Raw genomic sequence first — 22,475 nt, 5'->3', positions numbered from 1 at the left:
AACAGTAATAGGAGAAGCAACAAACTGACTAACAACATGAACAGCATATGTAATATCTAAACGAGTAATGGTGAGATATACCAAACTTCCAACAATAGTGCGGTATAAAGTAGGATCTATCAAAGGTAAACCATCAAAAGAAGAGTACCTTGCATTAACCTCAATAGGAGTATCTATAGTCTTGTTATTAGTAAGTCTAGCCCGCTCAAGAATATCTGCAACATATTTCGACTGAGAAAGAAGGTAACCTCTAGGTGAGTATGCTACCTCAATACCCAAGAAATATCGAAGATAACCCAAATCTTTCATTTCAAATCGTCTAGCCAACTCTATCTTCAAAATTGAAATATCATCAATGTCATCACTAGTAATTATCATGTCATCAATATATAAAGACAGAATGATACGACCTGTATCAGTGCACTTAATAAAAATAGCAGAATCATGACTGCTAGAAACAAAGCCAAGAGATGAGATCACAATAGAGAATTTCTCAAATCAAGCACGGGGTGCTTGTTTGAGACCACATAATGCTTTCTTAAGCTTACAAACATATCTAGAGTCATGTGAAATACTAGGAGGGGGTGCCATGTAAACTTCTTCTTGAAGATCTCCATTCAAGAAGGTATTTTTAACATCAAGTTGAGAAATATACCACTGATGAATCGAAGCTACGACAATAAAAGTATGAATAGTAGTCATTTTTGCAACCGAGGCAAATGTCTCCTCATAATCCACACCATACTGTTGAGAATATCCTTTTGCAACCAGCCTAGCTTTGTATCACTCAATAGACCCATCAGAATTAGTTTTAATCTTATACACCCAACGACAACCAACAACACTCTTACTAGGAGGTAGAGGAACCAGATCTCAAGTATCTGTTTTATACAAAACAAAAAGTTCCTCATCCATAGCTTGCTGTCAAAGTGGATCAAGAATTGCCTCTCTATAGGAAGAGGGCTCAAAGAGACAATGAATAGAATTTAAAAAGGAAGTAAATTATGAAGAATAACAAGAATAAACAAAATCTAATAGTTTTATGGACTTACGAATGTCGATGGACTGACGTGGAGGTGGATCTACAATCTCATATGAAGCTTGAGGGGTTGTAGATGAGAATGGAGCTTCAGGTGTGCTAGAGAGTAAAGTATCAGTACCTCTAGAGTTATGAGTACAAATTGATCGAACATAGGGAGAGGTATTATTACCAGAATCCTCAGAAAAAAAAGATTTATATGAATAATATCAGATTTAGTTATGTTATGAGGAATGGATAAAATAAAATAAAAAGATATATACTCAAGAAAGACAACATAATAAGAGATATAAAATTTCTAAATTAGTGCACATGAAGTTTCTAAGTTAGTGCATGATAGCTTAGGCCCATCGGATATTGCTGCTGAAATTGGAAAAACACTTGAGACCGCATAAACAAACATTGTGAGCTGATTTGTTATCCAAGATTTGAAGTGCTTTGAGTGGTGCTTTAAGGAGTACTTTAGTTGGACTAGCAGCTAGTAATTTGGGTATGGAACTTCCAGTTTTACGTTACATTTTAGGTTGTTAGGCAATTCTACAGTTCTACTTGTCTTCCTTCAGATTCTCTTTAGGCCCAGAACTGTTCATCGAAGTAACAACAATGTTCACTCCTAGCTGAATTAAATAATTTTGTAGGGTCTGAACCATGTTCATGCTCCATAAAACCTAAACTTTCATATGAATAACTTACCCCAGTGTTAGAAATTGGAAATGAGCATCAAAGTGTAGATTTGAAATCTTTTAACCTTACTCTGTGCATGGAAGTTCTTTCAGGCACCTTTTCCTTGGTTTGATCGTTGTTTGGAATATCTGATACAGCGACTTGAGTTATGGTCGATTCCGGCCGTAGCCTTGAGACATGGCTGAATCCTGCCATAGCGGGACCGGGTTTTGGAGAAACCATAACCAAGTAACAAACACAAAGGACAATACCTTCGTACATTCATAGGTTGTCGTCATGTGGGTCTCTTCGGTTTGGCCACGGGAGCATCTATGCGGAAAAACCCAAACAAACAGAACCGACAAAGATTTATCACTTCACTGAGAACTCCCCTCTTAAAAACCTTCCATTAATGGCTTCTCCAACACTAATACCTTATCTCCCTCTCTCCCCCTTATCAAGAATACTGTTACACCAGTTACCACCCTTTTCAGCCCCTCATGACTCCCTCCACCTCACTCCTTCAAAATCTACACCTTTATCTCCTACGATATGTACAAGGCCTAACAAGGGCTGCAAACCAATTCAATCAGTAAAAGTTTGTTCACAGTTGAGGTATCCCGTCATTTCTCCAGATGACCATTGGGGCACCTGGACTGCCCTCTTTGCCACAGGGGCTTTCGGTATCTGGTAATTAACTAACTTGCTTCTGTGTCACGTATTTCATGTCTGTTTATCTCAGTTGTTGATGGGCATGGTCGCGTGGGCCCTAAACCAAGGACCCACCTTAGAGAAGATTGTCACGGTTGTGTGAGTTAGACTAATGTTGTTCTTGGATACGTAAAATTGAACATTAATGATGGGTTTTGATTGTTTTTGAAGGTCTGAGAGGACAAAAATTGGGAGTATGCTGAGTGCAGCCTTGGTGAGCATATTGGTTGGACTCGCAGCTAGTAATGTAGGAATCATTCCTTATGAAGCAAGGGCATATTCAGTTGTGTTCGAGTATCTGCTGCCCCTAACTGTTCCTTTGCTGTTGTTCAGAGCTGACTTGCGGAATGTGTTTAGATCAACTGGGACTTTGCTCTTAGCTTTCTTGCTTGGTTCAGGTTTGTTTTTCCTCTAAACTACGTGTAATTGTGTTCAAATTTCTCAATCAAGCGTCATTGCCTGTATATATCATGTAAATTTATCTCCTAAGGTACCTAAATAGTTTTGCTTATACACAGAAAGAATAGGATTTTCATAGTGAGATTTGAAGTTAAGAATGTTAAGGATTAGGTGTGGTTGTTACTTGGGGCAACATCATGAATCCAGGGTCAAAATGTATGAGATTTATGTGAAGAATGATCAGTCTTAGTTTCATCAAATCAAAGAGTCTAATATGTATCATCTTGGATGTAATCTAGGTTAGCTGATGGAAGCAGTAGGATCTAGTGTTTGACTGAAGGTGCCCATGTGTTTACATATAGTAACTGAGAAGCAGATTGTGAGAGAGTAATTTTTGTCAGTTCAAATAAGTTCCTCCATGTCTATGTGATTTTTTCTTTTAATCTAAAATCAATTCGTTTTTAATTTTATGGTAGAGTTGGTGTGCGAATCATTGTATGATGACTGGCATCTTGTAAGGAGCTAGTGCTGCATATCTCAACTCTACAGTCTGCCCTGGCATGTGATGTTTTACCAGCATCCTCTGCTTTATGGCCCACGGCATGCAACTGAACCAAAACTGAATGGTCTTTGCTGAACAAGACATCGATCTAGTTTCAATTATGATATTCTTCCCGTTGGCTGAATGTCTTCAGCTTGCTGCCTAGCCATATGTTGTCCAAGCATGTATCAAGGTGCTAAGTAATTTTTGCCTATTACAGATTTATCAACTGGTAAAAATGTAATTTGTGTTCAAATAATTGAACGCGATATTTTCTTCCTTCCGTGTGGTCTTGTGAAATTTACTGCTGTCTCATAAGTGCCGAGCCCTCCCAATGCTCTGCTGTAGAGCTTCAGACTCTCTGTACATTGCTCATGTGGATACTAAATGGAAACATGTGGATGTAACTTTGGCTGTTAAGCTCTATTTATTTTTATTTTCTTTCTGTCTTTTTTATGTTCTAATTTCCTATGATTTTTGGTTACTTCATTCTTCCATTTTACAGTTGCAACTGTGATTGGAACTTTCGTTGCCTTTCTGATGGTGCCTATGCGATCACTTGGCCAAGATAATTGGAAAATAGCTGCTGCTCTCATGGGCAGTTATATTGGTGGATGTAAGTTGTTGCATCTTCATAATTGGCCTGTTGGTCACACTGCTGTCTGCTTACTTTGATTGTACATTGTTTCCTTTTTCATTGTAGCTGTTAACTATGTTGCGGTTACAGAGGCACTTGGTGCTTCTCCATCAGTTGTGGCTGCAGGAGTTGCCGCGGACAATGTAATCTGTGCTATATACTTCATGGTATTATTTGGATTAGCTTCTAAAATACCTCCTGAGGTTTCAACCTCAACTAAAGGTATGTAGTAACTTCTTACATAATTACTCAGAACAGTCTTTAACTGTTTATTAAGGAAACAAAATGGCACAACCAATGGATATGTTTTATTGATGGTTGAAACTGTTCCTAATTATATCAGAACCTGAATCTTTGGCAGGTGCTGAAGTGGATGTGTCATCCAATTCGGAAGGCAAAGTCCCTGTGCTACAGACTGCTACTGCACTTGCTCTCTCCTTTATGATATGTAAGATTGGCACGTATCTCACGCAACTGTGCAAGATTCAAGGAGGTACTCTTCCAGCAGTAACAGCTATTGTTGTCTTTTTAGCAACATTATTTCCAGCACAATTTGGCTATCTTGCTCCTGCTGGCGATACTCTTGCTATGGTTCTGATGCAGGTAAAAACATTGTATCTAGTTTTGTTTTTTGGTGCCTTATTAAGTGTTTCTCTTCCAAGAGCTTACCCCATAATATCTTTGCTGTTTCTGTACTTAAGCTGCTTCATTTGTTGATTCCAGGCTCCTAATAATTACCCCTTCTTATAGATTGATCAAGGTGTTATCTTTTTCTAGGATATTTTCTCGTAGATGATTTTTTGAATGATTTGTATGCACATACGATAAAGCATGCTCATAAAGTGAAAGAAATAAAGTCATAGCTCTATTGGAGTTTTGAGGCTATGAAGGACAAGGGTAGAAAGAAATACATTGCCTCTTAGTTTCATTTCGGACATAAAAAAATATGGCATGCATGTGTAAAGTTGCAAATTGTTTAAGGATAACCTTTAAGTCAATGGCTCTAAACTGGTTATTATTGTTGAAGAAACACCACTCAATTTTCAAATCTTAAATTGCTGTCTGTTGTCGATAGCATTGACCTCTTGTTCTTTTATCTCAAAAATGTGCCTCCCTTGAGTTTCTGAATGCTTAATAATCCCCACTTGTATCTGGAAATTTGAACTTGACATTACTGTTGAAGGATTCCAATTTCCAGCCATTTTCCTTGTGACGGACGCAATAAGCACAGGATATCTCATTTTTGTACATTGGCTGCTTTTCCCAACAGGTATTCTTTGCCGTAGTTGGTGCTGGTGGGAGCATATGGAATGTCATCAACACAGCACCAAGTATATTCTTATTTGCTCTAGTTCAAGTAACTGTTCATCTCGCTGTGATTCTTGGATTTGGAAAGCTGTTGCGATTTGACTTAAAGCTATTACTTCTAGCATCGAATGCCAACATCGGAGGCCCTACGACAGCATGTGGAATGGCCACAGCCAAAGGATGGGGTTCTCTGGTAGTTCCTGGAATTCTTGCAGGCATTTTTGGGGTTTCTATTGCAACTTTTCTTGGTATTGGCTTTGGAATGATGGTCCTTAAATACTTGTAGAAGCTAACAATACTGTATAACAGAACCTTTTATACTGTGTAGCACTATATGAAACTTGTAATTTTTTTATGCGGTATCAAAATTAAAGCTTGTGCGTATTGAAATCCTTCAGTTTGAATTTATGTTGCTCATGATCATTTGGAGCCCTCCCTTCACCACCCCCATGGGCATAGTCTACAGGTAGGTTTGTAACGACTACTCTTACTACAGGACGCATACCTAGCCCAATATTTAGATCCCGCTCTATCCATACTTGCATGTTTGGAGCTTTCCCTTGTACGTATTTTCCTGATATTTAACCCTTCCTACCTTGTTTCAAACTCATGAGCTTTTGCTTTTGCTGGAAGACTTGAGAACCCTATCCTTATTTTAGTGCAGAGTTGTCACCTCCTCCCTTCTATTATTTTTTTATTAAAGCATATTCTACTGTGTTTTGCATCAAAAAATATTGCATGCTAGCTGATAGAGGAAGCCAACCCCCTCATTTCAGTGCTGCTCCTCAGCCACTAGTCAACTGTACTTTCATTTACTAAAAAAGTCAACTGTACTTGCACTAGTAACATAGTGTGTTGTACTGTACATTTCTGTACTTTTCTCCAATAACTGGTACTAACTAGAAGTACTGCTGACATTGTCAGATTGCATATCTTTTACATAAATCAATGGTGCATAAGACAATTCAAACCTCAGCTTTTGCTTCAGATTGATGAAAGATGTGAAAATCTATACTCTTGAGATTTCCATGATGCTTCCACATGTTGAGAAGCTTGAACTATGATAATTCAGATTGAAAAGTAAAAATATGAAGATAAAAAATGACGTGTTTGAGAGAACTCTAAGCTACTGCAAATCTCACACAAAGATAAGAAAATTTTGAATGATATTCTGGATATCCAAAACAACCCACTGAGTCAAGTTTAAATAGCTAGCGTTGAAAAATTTGTCAATAAAAAAAAATCTGATTATTCAGGAAATTAAAAATGCTGCCTAAAACAAGTCAATCCACAAAATTTAAGAAGAAAAGGGAAGAAAAATCACTGCGAAATAAAATCCCGAAATTACCAAAAAAACGAAAAACGAAAGCGGAGGTCTAATTGATGGAAATTGAAGCAACCTCGAAACGAGCATAGCTGGTTGCCTGCAACCTGAGCCTCTAAACAAGCTTTCTAAATTGGAGTGATTTGCATCATCCTGACACCTGGATCAAAACTTGCGGACAAAATACTTGGGGGTGGGCAAAAACATCCCTAAACCGGACCCGAATTACTATTTCCTACCATCCTTATGTTGATATCCCTTGTCAAGTAGTCGATCACCATCAACTCCTATCTTATAGCTCGAACTCCTCCAAAATCTCCTGCATCAAGAACTTAATATCTTAAGAATCTGTAAACGAGCTAATGAAAGGGACATGAGATTGGTTTAGCAACAAATAATGCATCTTAATATATGCACATGTAAACGTCATTTAGGATAAATCATTCTTTCTCAGTGTTTACGCAAAGGATTAATTTATATGTGTGTTAATTATAACATATTCTGCACTTATTATGTTTTTTCCTGCTTAAAAGAGGCATTTTCTCATATTTAAATGTTTTTGACTATCCAGATTGAGCCAAATCACATTGTCTGCAAAATGTAGTTTACTAACAAATGGGGTTATGAATATGCATGAGTGATGCTGTTTCTTTGTACTACTACCAATGATGGTAGCGTACAAGAAAGGTCTTACATGGTCTATAAATTCTTTTCGAAAGCTGTCAACTTACAGCACTTCATCAAAGATTACAGGGTTACAATTAACTCCAACTTAGCACAAAGTCCTCCTTCCATAACAACCTCACAAAGCAAAGAAGATGGGCAGCATGACAGTCTTCAGGCTAATCTTCCTAGTGATGTTTCTTGGATGGCTAATGATTTGGGTTATGTTGCCGACTAAAGTTTACAAAAATGCATGGACTCCTAAACTCAACGGCAAGCTTAATTCAACATATTTTGAAGGACAAGGTTGTTTTTTGACAATCCTTTCCTATCCAGATAACTAGCTTAAATCATTCTGCTGTGAATGTGTTTTATTTCGTTCTTCTGATTGGTTTTTCTACACTGCTACACAGGCACAAATCTTCTGCTGTTTTCGTTCCCTGTGATGTTCATAGCTGCCTTTGGATGTTTATATCTTCATTTACAGAAGAACCTGAGAAAGCCAAACTCCAGAAGGTTGTATTTTCTTCCTAGTCCACTTCAGTTCTTTCTATTGTTTTGATATTTAAGAGTGAAATGTGCATTCCATGATTTGGGTTTCATCACATTATTGCATATTAAACTGATTGCAGTGTTGTCACAAGCAATCGTCTGTCATTCTTAAGACGTCCGGCACTCGTGATGGCCCCTCTCGGAATTGTTACTGCAATGGAGCTTGCTTTTGTAGCCATGTTTATTGCACTCTTGATCTGGTCTCTTGCCAACTACTTGTATGTCAGTTTTGGACATCTTCACATGCATAAACAAGGGGAGAAAGTGTAATTAAGATCCCTTTCATCTTTATGTTCATCCCAATTCATCTACTTCTTCTTCAAAATCCATTCATTGATGTGCTGCTTTTCATCCATCAATCAACTTTCGCAGGTGGCAAGCTAAGTTCCGAAGTGTATCACTGAGACTTGGATATATTGGAAACATATGCTGGGCATTTCTCTTCTTTCCTGTCACTCGAGGATCTTCAATTCTGCCTCTCGTTGGACTTACATCTGAGTCCAGTATCAAGTATCATATATGGCTTGGTCATCTTTCGATGATTCTTTTTGTAGCCCATACTGTTGGTTTCATCATATACTGGGCAATGACTAACCAAATGGCTATGGTACTTGCATTACTACTAATCATGTTTAGTTAGACTTTCTTGGTCAATATTGTGGCCTTTAGCTTTTGAGTGGTTATACTTTTTATCCTATGATCCTGATTGTTTTGTCCTCAGAATATCAGATCAAAGGTGTGGAATCTCTTTTACTTTTTGTGTGATTGGAGAGCTTTATCGTCTCTTTTTCCTTGGAAACCAATCATGTTGTCTTTCTTTCTGGACAGAAGTGAGGGACCTGAAAGTGGTCTTAGATTCCTTTTGCTCAAAGCTTTTCTTGCTTTGTCAATGTTAAAAGTTTCTTAGGGAGAACGCACCATCTATGAACATTAACAGCATCAAAATACAAGAAAGAAAAACAAAATACAAAAAGGAAAGAGGCTTTTCAGGACATGGGGCATGGTTTCTTACAATACTCTGCTAGAATGCACATTTACATTTGATTATATGATGAGATCAGTCTTTTATCAGTCTTTTAGTGGATTGGTAGAATATTAGAGTATAATATAAATTGTATTTTAAAATTGTATTTAATAATTTAAAAATTGTAGTTAAAGTAGTTCTTTAATATTAAATATTAAATATTAGAGTGCTAATAACAAAACGATTGAGTTTTCAATTATTCGTCTTTTATTTTTTTATAATTAACATTAATTAATAACATAAGAAAGTCTAAGTTGTGAAAGTTTTAGTTCAAAAAATGGTGACAAAATTGGCAAACGTAAAATAGTTAGGCAATTAGTGGGTTAGCCTTATGAATTTAGTCAGTCATGAACAGATCTTTGGTACTCTTGGTAGCACCTATTGGCATAATTAAGGTGCTGGACTCTATTTTCCCCTTTACCCCGGCTTCTTTTATCAGCAGCTGAGATGGCTGCCAAGTGAACTAAACGACCGTTGGTGACTAAAAATAAATACTTTTGGTGTTATACCTGAAGTCCTAGTGATGCCAATGGTGTTTCCTGCATTTGCTAAATGTTTTTGACAGTGAATATTTCATGGGACCACGCAGATGCTAGAATGGAGCAAAACCTATGTATCGAATGTTGCTGGAGAGATTGCAACTGTACTTGCATTGGCAATGTGGGTGACTAGCTCTTACCGTATTAGGCGTAAAATGTTTGAGGTTTTCTTCTACACCCATCAACTGTACATTCTCTACGTAGTCTTCTATGTATTGCATGTTGGTGCTGCCTATTTCTGCATGATCTTGCCTGGGATCTTTCTCTTCATCGTAGACCGATACCTGAGATTCTTACAGTCACAGCGACGGGCGAGATTGGACTCAGCTCGTCCTTGCCATGTGGTAGTATTGAGCTGACCTTCTCCAAGAGTCCAGGTAAGAACACATTTTGATCTATAAGCAGAAATTGAAACATTTTATTTCATTATAAATTAATGTTTTGTCTTTCTTCTCCCCTCTCAGGGCTGTATTATAATCCAACAAGCATACTATTCATAAATGTGCCGAGCATTTCGAAACTACAATGGCATCCTTTTACTATAACTTCAAGCTGCAATCTGGAGAAAGATAAGCTAAGTGTAGTTGTCAAAAGACTGGGAAGTTGGTCCCAAAAGCTTTACCGACAAATTTCTTCTTCTGTGGATCGTCTCGAAGTATCTGTTGAAGGACCCTATGGACCAACTTCATCTCATTTTCTAAGGTAAGTTTATCGTCTGGAAAGAAATCCTGTATTTAGAAAACTGTACATGAATTTATGATACATACATCAAGTTTGATTTACCTTACAGGCATGAATTGCTTGTTTTGGTGAGTGGAGGTAGTGGCATCACTCCCTTCATCTCCATAATCCGCGAGATTATTGTCGAAAGCACAAAACAGAGCTGTCAAGTTCCTCGAGTCCTCCTTGTTTGTGCATTCAAGAACTCAGCTGATCTTGCCATTCTAGACCTCTTGCTTCCAGTCAATGGCACACCTTCAAACATACCTCAAATGCAGCTGCAAATTGAAGCCTATATCACCAGAGAGGGAGAGCTGCCTACGGAACATAACCTAAAGCTTCTCCAAACCATTTGGTTCAAGTCAAACCAACTGGACTCGCCCATTAATGCAAGCCTAGGCAACAACAATTGGCTATGGCTTGGTGCAATAATAGTTTCATCATTTGTCATGTTTCTCCTCACACTAGGCATCGTCACGCGTTACTATATTTACCCCTTTGATCACAGCACTGGGGATACATACCACTATTCCTATTATGTGCTTTGGGACATGGTTTTGCTGTGTGCCTGCATTTTTATAGCTTCCAGTGCAGTCTTCCTTTTTCGCAAGAAAGAGCATGCCATGGAAGGGAAGCAAATTCAGAACTTGGAAGTGCCAGCTCCAACCACATCACCGGGTTCCTGGTTTCAGAACGCCAATAGAGAACTCGAAAGCCAACCTCATCAGTCACTTGTTCAAGTTACCAAGGTGCATTTTGGTGCAAGGCCTGATCTTAAGAGTAAGCAAATGCTACTTATCATAGGAATAATCACTTCAATAGCTTGCGTGTTTTTCCCATTTTTCTCATAGGACTAATCATTTCCTGTTGGCATTGCAGGAATTTTGTTCGATTGCAAAGCCTCAGATGTTGGAGTCCTGGCTTGTGGACCAAGGAAAATGCGACATGAGATTGCCGAAATTTGTTCATCTGGCTTGGCAGATAACTTGCACTTTGAGTCCATTAGTTTCAACTGGTGATGCTACTTATTGCTGAAGAGAATAAAAGTGGGGTTTCTTCAGTACAATGCACTCCTCTATGAGGAACTCTTTCTTTGTGGATATGTACAAAGTTTTTCTTGAAATCTTTGTAATTTCTATGCTTCATAAACCCTTTTTGGCATTAAGTTTTTTCTTTTCTCGCGTAGATGTCCGATCCGGCCTCAAGTCTAACTCGATTATCCACAGTAGCTATAAAAGAAAACCTTATTACCGAAACCAAAAGAAAAATGTCAGTAAAAAATCAAATATATAGTACTTTTTTCAAAAAAGATATAATTATAAATGAAAAAGGAATTTGTCGAAATCTAGGATATATGTCTAATGAGAAAAGAAAAACGAAACAAACAAATGATTGCAGGCCAAGCAGTAGCTTTACTTATGACCACTGCTTTTGAAGATACAACAAAACAAAGGGGATCAAAAGTCTTCATATTTCATCAACTTTGTGGTCACAGGTTCCAATACTATTTGCACTAACATGAGTCTTTTCAAAAATAACACCGTGGCTAAAAAATTATATTCAAAATAGCAGAGCTAGAAACTTATTTTTTAAAATATTATAGTTTGTAGGGACAGGTATGTGTCACATGTATGTTCAAACATGCATGGATGACTGTTAATCTATAAATTGGTATAATTCACTATATACAACAGGGTAGGACATAGAGACTCATTTAAGACCAGAAGTAGTCCTGCTGTGTTCTACAAGATAGATAGGAAGAGATGGGTTCTGGAACTTCTGGTGCATCAATGAAGATAGTTTCAGCAGTGATAACCTTGTTGTTAATGGTGGTTTTTCTGGGGTACATGATGATTTGGTCCATGACGCCTACTAACACCTTTTACTTGAATTGGTTTCCTGATGTTGAGAAAAAAACCAGTTCCACTTATCTTGGAGAACAAGGTATGTTTTGTAAGGTTTTAGTTGTCTAATTGTACGAAAAGAAGAGACTGTGTGTTTATGTTATGTTGTTTCTTTGATTTGTAGGTTCAACCATACTGATTTATGCATTTCCTATCCTCTTTATTGCTACCATTGCCTCCTTGTATCTTCATCTTGAAAAGAAGTATGATCATGATATCAACACCAGGTAAATAACTATATACAAGGTCAAGTATTGTTTGATTATGGAAAGGTTTTATTGAGGAAAATTATTAACTAATGAATCAAATTTTTCTTGAAATAGCAGGTTGTTTTCTCGGATGATATTGTCGAAACAGCTGGCGATAACGAAAGGTCCACTTGGGATTGTTACCTGGACAGAGCTAACATTTCTGGCCATGTTTGTTGCATTATTGGTTTGGTCCTTGTATTCTTACATGCATGATATGCTTGCATTTGCTGCCGTAGAAGCTGCTCAAGAAAAATTTCAAGTGTAAGGCTTGTTTCTTTCTCAACTTGCAGAGCGATGTTTTTAAAGTCTTGTAAAAATTTTGATTAATATTTGAAGGGTGGTTGATTTATTGAGCTTTTTGGCAGTTGGGAAGTTAAGTTGGAAACTGCAGGTCTGAGTCTAGGGCTTGTAGGAAACACCTGCATGGCCTTTCTCTTCTTTCCAGTGGCTAGAGGATCTTCAGTTTTGCAGTATGTTGGCCTCACTTCAGAGGCAAGCATCAAGTACCATATATGGCTAGGCCATATTACCATGGCCATCTTCACTGCACATGGTTTATTTTATGTTACTTATTGGTCCCTTACACATCAGATATTACAGGTAATATTCTATGGATTCTTCTAACTCCAAGTCACTGTGTATTGGTTGAGTGCTAGCTACTGAAATTATGGACCATGTTTATGCTGAATGTGGCAGATGCTCAAATGGGACAAGTTCATGGTTTCCAATGTGGCTGGAGAAATAGCTTTGCTTGCTGGATTGGTCATGTGGGCAACAAGTTTCGGACGGATAAGGCGAAAGATTTTCGAGCTCTTCTACTATAGTCATCATCTCTACGTTATGTTTGTTATCTTCTATGTGTTCCATGTTGGTTTTGCTGAATCTTGCCTCATCCTTCCTGGTTTCTACCTCTTCTTGATCGATCGATATTTGAGATTGTTACAATCTCAGCAAAAAATCCGTTCTGTCGCAGCGCGCATTTTACCATCTGAAATAGTAGAGTTGAATTTCTCCAAGAGTTCAGGTGAAGTCAAGATTTTGTAACTAGATGTTACTGAAAGCTTTTGCAATCAAATTTTTCACTCACTCGATATAATATTTGACATTCTTTTTGTTCATCGTTGTGCCAGGATTGAGCTATGCACCAACAAGCATTGCATTCATAAATGTGCCTAGCATTTCCAGGATACAATGGCATCCCTTTACTGTTACCTCCAACAGCAATATGGATTCTGATAAGCTAAGCGTTGTCATCAAATGCGATGGAAGTTGGTCTCACAAGTTGTATCAGATTCTGTCCTCCCCTTCTCCTACTAACAGACTTGAGGTCTCTATTGAAGGACCATATGGCCCTCCTTCAGCCAATTTTATGAGGTAATCAAATGTTAGCAGAATCTATATATCAAGATTGAAATTTTTGGGGCAGCTAAATTAACATAGAAAAATTGTCCCAGGTATGAGAAGCTAGTGTTGGTGAGTGGTGGAAGTGGTGTAACTCCTTTCATCTCCATCATCCGCGAGATCATCTTTAAATCCAACACAACAGGCAGCAAGACTCCAGCGATTCACCTTATATGTGCATTCAAGAAATATGCCGATCTCGCCATCCTTGAACTTCTTCTCCCAGTTTCAGGGACCACTCTTGACCTCTCTCGATTGCAGCTGCAAATTGAAGCCTACATAACCCAAGAGACAGAGCGAAAAACAGTGAACCAGAGTTCTATTAGAACAATATTGTTCAAGCCTAGTCCATCTGATGCACCAGTTTCTGCAGTATTAGGCCCTAACAGCTGGCTGTGGCTCAGCGTGATAATCTCCTCCTCTTTTATCATTTTCCTTCTGTTGACTGGCCTTCTCACACGATTCTACATATTCCCAATCGACCACAATACCAACATGAAGTATCCAATGCCAGCAAGTTCAGCTTTCGGCATGTTATTTGTGTGTGTAGCCATAACAATTGCTGCCTCTGCAGCTTTTCTATGGAACAAAAGAAAAAACGCTAAGGAACTAAATCAAATTCGGACCACAGATATGTCAACACCAGCTCCATCACCTGCTTCGTTGTTGTATGAAACAGAACTAGAAAGCCTTCCTCACCAATCTCTTCTTCAAGCCACCACAGTGCAGCTCGGGCAAAGGCCAAATCTGAAAAGTAAGCAGTTCTTGCCTCCCATGAGTGAATTTACAAACTTATAACAAACAGATTTGTTTATATGTAAATCATGTTTCCTTTGGATATAAATTTTTGGATTCTTGCAGAAATATTATCAGAATTGAAGGAGGAAAATGTAGGAGTTTATGTTAGCGGACCCGGGACGATGAGGCAAGAAGTGGCAGCAGTCTGTTCATCATTTTCAGCAAATAACCTTCATTTTGAGTCCATCAGCTTTAGCTGGTGATTTAGAACAGTTCTATTCGAGAAATTCGTAAATTAGAAATCCTTGTCTTTTTTTGTCGCAAAATTATAAAAGTGAGTTCATCACACCGCACAATAGCTCTACTACTTTCAAAAGTTGTTTTAAGTGTTGTGGTTAAATATCATCAACTCAAGAATTGACCTAAAGTTCCAGTCACGGGTCAAGAGGAAGAGGAATGATTCCTAGATCAGCAGGTCAACCCAACTTATATTTTTTTAATCATGAAACTATCCTTTTGTATTTTTAAGAAAAAAATAAACATGAAATTACAATTTTAGATTTAAATAAAAACCAAACCGATATCATTTCATTTAAAAAAATATCCAAGTTTTTCACTATCTCGGCCTGGTCCATTCCTCACCTGCCAAGCTTATTCTTATAACACTAGGATCAAACTCTAATTATGGTTTGTAATTGAGTGGTAGCAAATTGAAGGATTTTGAAAAAAAAAAAAAAAAAACAGGAAGGAAAGCTCATACCATTTTGAAGTCTGAGTGAACCCAATTTGCCCATTGGCAAATGACTCATATCTGAAGATAAACAGACAGCTCGAAAGCTTTGCTGCAACAGAAACATATGCAATGTCTCTAGCAAATCGACACTTCTTCTCCTTGGATATTAATACAAATATGAAAGAGGAAGCACATGAGCAGCAACTTAGCCATCAAGACACAAGATTAAATGGATTCCTTAGAATTTAAGGAAAAGGAAATATTTAAAGCATGAGAATTTCGAGGTCCCAAGATGTCTTTCTCTGGCTTCGAATTGAAGTTCTTTCTCTGACAAAACAAGCCCCTGAAATCAAACACTGCGGCCTGTGCCTGTCCTTTTCCAAAACAGATGAGCCTCAAATCCAATTGCATCCCACTATTACTCGAGCAAAAGCAAGAACTATTCGACTTCGAATTCAAGTTCTTTGAAACTGTCGAGACAAAACAAGTGCAGGAAATCAAACACTACTGCATGTGCATGTCCTTTTCCATGATAGGAGCCTCAAATCCAACTGTATCCCACAATTCCTCTAGCAAAAGCAAGAAACAGTGGACTTCACTCGACATCAAGCACTGCCTTCCCTCTCTCCCAAATAAACGAAAGAGAACGAGAAGGGTTATTTTACTATTAGCCTTATATGTAATAAATAATCAGAAACGAAAGTTGGCCACTGACTGCATGCTACGAGAGAGGCGAAAGATTCATAGTTACTGATCAGCGAAAGAAAACCAAAAACCATTTCTGAGTTCCATTGATTACTATATACCTTAATGACCTCAAAACTGAGGTTACAACAGCCAGAGTTGGCTTGTGGACAAAAATGTAGTAAAGGATGAGAAAAAAAACAAGGAATGAGGAGAAAAAATATAACAAATGCATAATCTAACCCCTATGAAAAGGAAGAAGCAGAGTCTTGCCAGGGAAAATGCAACTCGCGAGAATGCTCCCTCACATGCACCACCAGTAGGGAAAAAAAGATGGAATTGAGATACTTCCTACCAAAACTTGAAATGTTTATACAATAAACGAAAGAACAGGAAGGAAAAAACCCCTATCTATCATCAGATAAACCCAAAGCAAAGTTTTCGCTCTTCTGGGTGATATCTCAAATAAACTACTCTTCACCATCCCTTCTAAGGACCTCTCCAGGCCTTCTGTCAGTAATTCTGTTGCCATCATCACAGTTAGGAGTAACATTATTAGCCACCAAGGAATCTTCTGCATTAACCCGGAATCGCCGCAGACCACCATCTGTATCATATCGTCTCACTCGCTGAACAATCTCATATTTGTTATTATGCTTTCTCCTACCATCATCACTGCTGTTAAATTCACCCCCCCTGCTAGCGCTCCCCATATCGTTAAATTTTCTGGATCGTATCATCCCTCTGAACTGATCCTCTGAATCCAATCTCTGGATGGTCCGCCCTGAATCAAATCTTTGATCTGAACGGAACATCTTCACAGGTGATTTTCTTCCCCTGAAACTATCTAAACCACCATTTCGATCATCAAACCATCTGGGATTATGCTGTGTAAAGTGATTTCTTCTTGTGGGGATAAACCCCTCTTCAAAATCAGCTGGAATACGCTTCTGAAATGGCAACCTAACTCTATCCATCCTAGCATCAGTCCTAAAATCTGGAGACCTGCTACAAAGCCTTGAAGCCTCATTTCTGTCCCTAGTTAAATATGAAGGAGAGCGACTTCTAGATCTTGACCGAGATTTCTTGTGTGTGAAGGGGTAGCTAGGTTGTCCTCTGCATAGGGGTGAGATGCTTCTTTCTCTCCTAAGCTTCCGCGGTGCATGACGATTAGAATATTCAATCTTGTCCTCTGGAATTGGCCTGTGGTATTCCCCTCTCAAGCCTCCTGTTGCAGCCCCTCTTGGAAATCTCCTAAACCCACTCCTGACCGGGCTACCATCTCTCACAGGCTGCATTCCTGTATGCACACGGTATAAATCATCTCTGCTGGCAGGTGATCTCCTCCTCGTGATCCGTTCATATGAACTGTTTGAAGAAGGATTAACAAATCGCCTGTGGGCACGGCTGTCAGATCCTGCAAACCCTGCTCCTCCAGAGACTGCACGGTCTGAGGTTATTACATCTCTGCGGCTATCAAAACCACCTCTAGTTCTAGAAGGGCCCGAAGTACAATTGCCACGATAAGTACAAAAATGGCGCCTTTCTGAGTCACAGTAGCCTGGTGCATCATTGACAAAGCAATGGCCTCCAGGACTTCTGCCACGTGCTCGAGGAAAAGTCCTGTCCCTTCCCATGAACTTATGGGAACCTGCATCCCTTTCATCTCGATGATATAAATTATAAAAACTGTTGGCTCTGAAATATCAGGATAAGCACAAATCAGCTTCTAGAACAAAGTAATTTATGAAGAAAAAAATCAGGCATGTAAAACTGATACAGAATCAATAATTCACCTGCTCCTAAGTGTACGATGCTTCCTAAATATGGCATTGGACTCCTCAATGCTTGACAGGAAATCTCTATTGGATGCCTTTGATCCAACCACCCCGGACAAGAAATCCTTGTCAATAGTGACATACGAAGTTCTTGTCTTTGGGCTAAGCAAGTCATCTCTCAGAGAATCTCCCAACCCACATTGTTCAATTTTTCTACTAACATAATCAGATCCCGAACTGGAACCTCTCTCAACCTTCATCTCCTTCTCATTATCCAAGACACGAAGTCTTTCTTCATCAAATTCAGACCCATAGTCCACCTGCTCGACTTCACCATCTTCCCCATTTTCATCCCAGCAATACTGTGCATCAGATTCCCTCAACTCCCCATCCTCGAACGGAGAATCATAACCAGCCTGAAGTTCTAAACCGTTTATGCCAACCATGTGAACCTTCTCAGCTTGATAAACATCTGATTCAAAGCTGTCATCTTCCAGATCTTCCATATTGGCCTTAGCTGAGCCACTTGTAAAACCATTACCGTGTGTTCCGCATGCATCTCCAGGAGTGACAGTAGAGTCTGCAGAAGACTTCTGCATCAATTCCTCAGACCCAGCTTGCACTGGAGAATAAGCTTCTGCTTTATTGGCAGCAGAAGCCTCATTGGTTCCATTGGCATCCACTTCCATCACAGGTTGGCCTTTCTCAGAAGACAAACAGGGCGCACAAATATCACTTCTATTAGGCGAATACTGCCGGTCACCTGATTCCTCTTCTTGACCTCCAGATTCAACTCCAAGCCAAGCAGGTCCTATTGGTGGACAGTTTTCCAAGCTACTTGTATTTAACTTCCCATCTTCATGTGAGCAGGTTGCTATCTGAGAATTCTCTCCGTTATCATTTGAGATTGAAAGATCAATCTCACTAGGAACTCTCTCTAAGTTAGGTTGATGGTGAGGAGAAAAATTACATGACTCAACCTGCACACTTTCCGTACGCAAAACTTTTATAACTTGTTCATCTGATGAACACATTTCTGAACACTGCTTGAAAGTAAGGCTAGGAAGTGCATTGCCCGATGGATGATCTAGGGATTCATCCCCATAAACAGCCTGACTTGAAGCTTCTGCATTGGCAACACCACAAATGGAGGGTTCCAGGGCATTACCAGATGGAGACAGAAAACATTCTTCGTGTTTTTCATCATGAAGGGAGCAAGCTTCAGATTCAGGTTCCTCTCTAATCGATTCACATATCCCAAGAGACAAGCCTATCAAATCAACAGATGTATTATCCCCAAGTAAATCTGACAAAACCACTCTGTCAGGAGCGTTTTGCTGTTCCAAGGCTTCAGGCTTAACCTCACAACTTTGTAAATCATTTTCACCGGAATCAAAGATCGAAGTATCACAAGGTTGCTCCCAGGTAACATTCAAGTCCAAATTCAACATTTCATCCCGTGACAATAGAGATCCTTCTCCTGTTCCACTATCCTTGGTACCAGCAGATGTATGCAAAACTGTAACTTCACTATTTTGAAAGGCATCTGGTCTATCGTCATCAGCCATATCTTTTGGGGATGCAACAGTTTCTTTGAACGGAACTGCAGAAGAAGATGAGCCCTCTCCTTCTCGTGTTGACTCTTCCACTATTGAACTTTCTTCATCACAAGCAGCGTCATTAATCATACCATTGTTGCAAGCAACAGCTGCGAGTATCTCAATGCCTGAGAAGTCATCACTGTAATCCAACTTATCATGGACCTCTGATGTCTTCAAATTGAGCTTACTTGGCACAGCAGCATTAGTTCCTCGACGTCGTCGTTTCCCAGTTGAATTAAGTTCAACCACTTCAAGACCCTGGGCTGTATGTCTTCGCTTTTTAATGGGTCCATGCTCTTTTTTCTCATTTTTTCCACTGAAGCGGCAGCCAAGAACAGCCACACCATGCTGCCATGTAGAGAACCAATGTTAAAAACCCTCACACAACAAGGAGGCACATCAATCAAGAACAATTAGATACAAGTGCAAACAAAGTAGTGTAATATTTACCTTCTCGTTATCTGAAACCGTCATGTCATCCATATTTCTGGCACTCTCATCTGATAGCTTTGGCTTCCCATTAAAGCTTCTACCAACTGGCTTACGCCTTGACGTACTCCTGTGGCCTTTTGTAAATGTCTTCCAAGTCAAATCAGGATCTATAAAATTCGTAAGTTCTAGACCTACTGCACTCATCATGCTATCAGATCCTATAATTTCTAGGCCATCAACTGATGATCCACCACCCAAATTCTTGCAGGATGCCGTGGCTCCTTGCTTCCTCCTGGTCACAGGAGTGGAAGAGGATTTAGCCTGTAAAAAAATACAAATCATCAGCCATATACATACTGGTATGATGCGAATATCACACGCACCCTAACAAATTCCAAAAAGCAAGCCACATTAAACACCAATTTATAATGACAAGTCCCTGCTTATCATTACTGGTGTTCTTGCATTACCACCATCTAACATTCAACACATTAGTTTTAAATATGGATGTGGAAACGTTAGAAAATCCCAGAACTTACCCTGATTCCCCCAATCTTGACAGAAAGAATTTCCTTCTGATAATAACTGAAAGATCCAAACCTCTAATATGTTTCTGCCCTTCTTACCTGCAAAACAAGGAAAACAACATCAGCAACTCAAATCAATACAGATTTCAGCAAGAACAGAATAGCTATTTCAACACACTGCCATGTAGTTCAAAGCTGATAACGAGACCTTCAGGCAGAACGTGTTAAACAGTTTTGAAGGATTGCAAAGACTCCCTCAGCTCAGATTCTATATAGCTTTGCTGCAGCTCTTCTTTGTATGTAATAAGATAATCAAGAAGAAGAAGTCACGCATAACAGGACATGAGAAAGTAGTATTTCATCCTTAATGTATCTAAAACATGTGACAACAAAACAAGACAGTAAATCTACTTGCTAGAAACACTAATCAACTTGTGCCTGGTCCAAACAGCATCGAAAAAATGAATAACCCATCTTCTAATCTCAACCAAAAACAACAGTGCTCACTTCTTCAGATCCTGTTGTTTGTCAGATTTAGACAAATACCTGCCCTACAAGAACAAACCCATATATCCTTCGCTCCTTCCAAAGCAGGATAACACTGGGATTGATTGATTTGCGAAAAACAAGGAGATTGGACAGATCCAATACCATAAAAAAACAAGAGATAAGAAATCAACACGGACAGAAGAGCCCATCATCAGTAACTCTAGGAAACACACATCACAACAACAAAAATTCTCACTTTCGCCGGCAGATTCCAAAATCCAGCAAAAAAATCAACTTTCGCCGGCAGCTTCCAAAAATCCAGCGAGTTTACGCAATCATTCCAGGACATACAAAACATCAATTCTTACTCATATCACTCCATAAATCATTGCAACAACAAAACAAACCCTAATTCAAGACCCTTCTTTCCCGCAATCTTGCACTCTATACAGTAGATCTGCCTTCCCCACCTCCTGATCTAATCTCTTCTTTACTCAAATCCGTCTCGATCAAGACCAAAACCAGAGAAGTTAACCTCCAGTAATAAAACAAGCAAATCGTAGAAATTAATCAAAATAATACCTTTTTTTCGTTTTATAAATAATCTTTTTCTTTTCCTTTAATAGTCATCAAAATATCCGCCGCCGCCTCCTACAACTCCTCAATTTTCTCGAAGCAAATGATAAATATAGTAATAGTAATATCCTGGTCGTCTCCTCCGATCAGCAAAATCTTCAAAGAGATTCTATTCTTCTTCTTGTTCTTCTTCTTCTTGAAGTGTCTTCAGTAAAGATGGAATATAAGCCAATGCCGAAATCCGATCGACGACGGCGATTCAATCTCCGGCGAGTGGAGAAATTTCGGATATTTTCTGAGAAGGAAGCCAAATTTTCTGGGCTTTAAGAACAACTTTAGATGAATGCCACGATAGCCCTATCTGTCTATCTCTATCCCATTTTATTCTCAACTTTATACCCAAACTGCCCTTGATAATTTTCATGAAATGATTGTAATGCCCTCCTCCAAAAATTAAATCTATTTATTTATGAATTCATGTTCAAAACTTTTTTTCAATTGGAAAGTAATTTTGAAAGAATTTATTTTTTTTATTTTAAATTTATTAATTATTTTAAAAAATAAAAAATATATATTATTTTAATATATTTATAAATAAAAAAATACCTCATAAAACAAACATCATAACATTTTCATACCATCTATTAATATTTTTAAAATGAAAATAATTTTAAAAAAAATCTAAAACTAGAAACAGAAAAGGCAGTGTCAAACTGCCTTTCACGCTTGATGATGATGACGATGACGTACAGGCAGAGTAATTAATGCGAGAAGTCAAGAGTCAAAATAGTGAGGGAGGGGACAAAGAAGCAATTTTGACTTTGGGTGAGGGTGACGGGCACGGCATCTTCCAATTTCTTTATTTGCGAAATTTCGTCCTTCGCCTGATCCTCGTCGTATATTCGGCTTTAGATTTTTGTATAAACAGATCAACGGTGGTCGATGGGGCATCAAGCCCAGTCACGGCCCATCATCTCAAGTTCAGTTTGAAAGATCAAGGCCAGCAATATAAAAAATACAAACAAAAATATTAACAATTACTAGGATTGTTCAGGATTGTACTAATAATTATAGTTTTAAATATTTTTTATTTTAAAATAAATTAAAATAATATTTTTTTATATTTAAAATTAATATATTAAAATAATAAAAAATTAGTAAGAATAAAATGAATTTTGAGAAAATATGATTTTAACTGCGTTCTCAAATAATTTAAAAAAAAACTAAATGTATTAATTCAA

General features: G+C 38.4%; 4 protein-coding genes across 7 annotated transcripts; 3 read left to right on the top strand and 1 right to left on the bottom strand.

Annotated features, from left to right (window-relative positions):
- The first annotated feature begins 1,946 nt into the window (after window positions 1-1,946).
- Window positions 1,947-5,700, top strand: LOC105135268 (uncharacterized). Its single transcript, XM_011040072.1, has 6 exons — window positions 1,947-2,392; window positions 2,585-2,811; window positions 3,859-3,969; window positions 4,057-4,212; window positions 4,352-4,593; window positions 5,261-5,700. The coding sequence occupies exons 1-6, from the start codon at window positions 2,115-2,117 to the stop codon at window positions 5,582-5,584; spliced, it is 1,338 nt and encodes a 445-aa protein (XP_011038374.1). The 5' UTR covers window positions 1,947-2,114; the 3' UTR covers window positions 5,585-5,700.
- A 1,449-nt stretch (window positions 5,701-7,149) lies between these two features.
- On the top strand, window positions 7,150-11,305 carry LOC105135266 (ferric reduction oxidase 4-like). The gene is given in 9 exon segments (XM_011040068.1): window positions 7,150-7,591; window positions 7,699-7,801; window positions 7,918-8,103; window positions 8,210-8,444; window positions 9,451-9,730; window positions 9,733-9,777; window positions 9,865-10,102; window positions 10,191-10,900; window positions 11,000-11,305. Coding segments are annotated over 9 exon segments (2,088 nt in total). The 5' UTR covers window positions 7,150-7,440; the 3' UTR covers window positions 11,140-11,305.
- Window positions 11,306-11,738: 433 nt separating this feature from the next.
- On the top strand, window positions 11,739-14,767 carry LOC105135267 (ferric reduction oxidase 2-like). 2 transcript variants are annotated; one of them, XM_011040069.1, is made up of 8 exons: window positions 11,739-12,064; window positions 12,149-12,251; window positions 12,348-12,536; window positions 12,641-12,875; window positions 12,972-13,299; window positions 13,406-13,649; window positions 13,730-14,430; window positions 14,538-14,767. In XM_011040069.1, exons 1-8 carry the CDS (start codon window positions 11,884-11,886, stop codon window positions 14,675-14,677), a joined length of 2,121 nt encoding a protein of 706 aa, XP_011038371.1. In that variant the 5' UTR covers window positions 11,739-11,883; the 3' UTR covers window positions 14,678-14,767. The 2 variants fall into 2 exon arrangements, with proteins under 2 accessions (XP_011038371.1, XP_011038373.1); XM_011040071.1 differs by having other exon boundaries at window positions 11,740-12,064; window positions 12,351-12,536.
- A 1,143-nt stretch (window positions 14,768-15,910) lies between these two features.
- LOC105135265 (uncharacterized) lies at window positions 15,911-21,603 on the bottom strand. 3 transcript variants are annotated; one of them, XM_011040065.1, is made up of 5 exons: window positions 20,915-21,603; window positions 20,182-20,268; window positions 19,661-19,963; window positions 17,628-19,558; window positions 15,911-17,529 (listed from the first exon to the last, which is right to left on the bottom strand). In XM_011040065.1, the coding sequence occupies exons 3-5, from the start codon at window positions 19,847-19,849 to the stop codon at window positions 16,302-16,304; spliced, it is 3,348 nt and encodes a 1,115-aa protein (XP_011038367.1). In that variant the 5' UTR covers window positions 19,850-19,963; window positions 20,182-20,268; window positions 20,915-21,603; the 3' UTR covers window positions 15,911-16,301. The 3 variants fall into 3 exon arrangements, with proteins under 3 accessions (XP_011038367.1, XP_011038369.1, XP_011038368.1); XM_011040067.1 differs by having other exon boundaries at window positions 21,241-21,603; XM_011040066.1 differs by lacking the exon at window positions 20,915-21,603 and adding an exon at window positions 20,378-20,908.
- Window positions 21,604-22,475: the final 872 nt, after the last annotated feature.

The sequence above is a fragment of the Populus euphratica genome, unplaced genomic scaffold (genome assembly GCF_000495115.2).
Source record: "Populus euphratica unplaced genomic scaffold, PopEup_1.0 scaffold72.1, whole genome shotgun sequence".
In the NCBI taxonomy this organism is placed as follows: Eukaryota; Viridiplantae; Streptophyta; class Magnoliopsida; order Malpighiales; family Salicaceae; genus Populus; species Populus euphratica.
The sequence above is the reverse complement of the archived record's forward strand: the minus strand, read 5'-3'. Positions and strand labels throughout refer to the sequence as shown.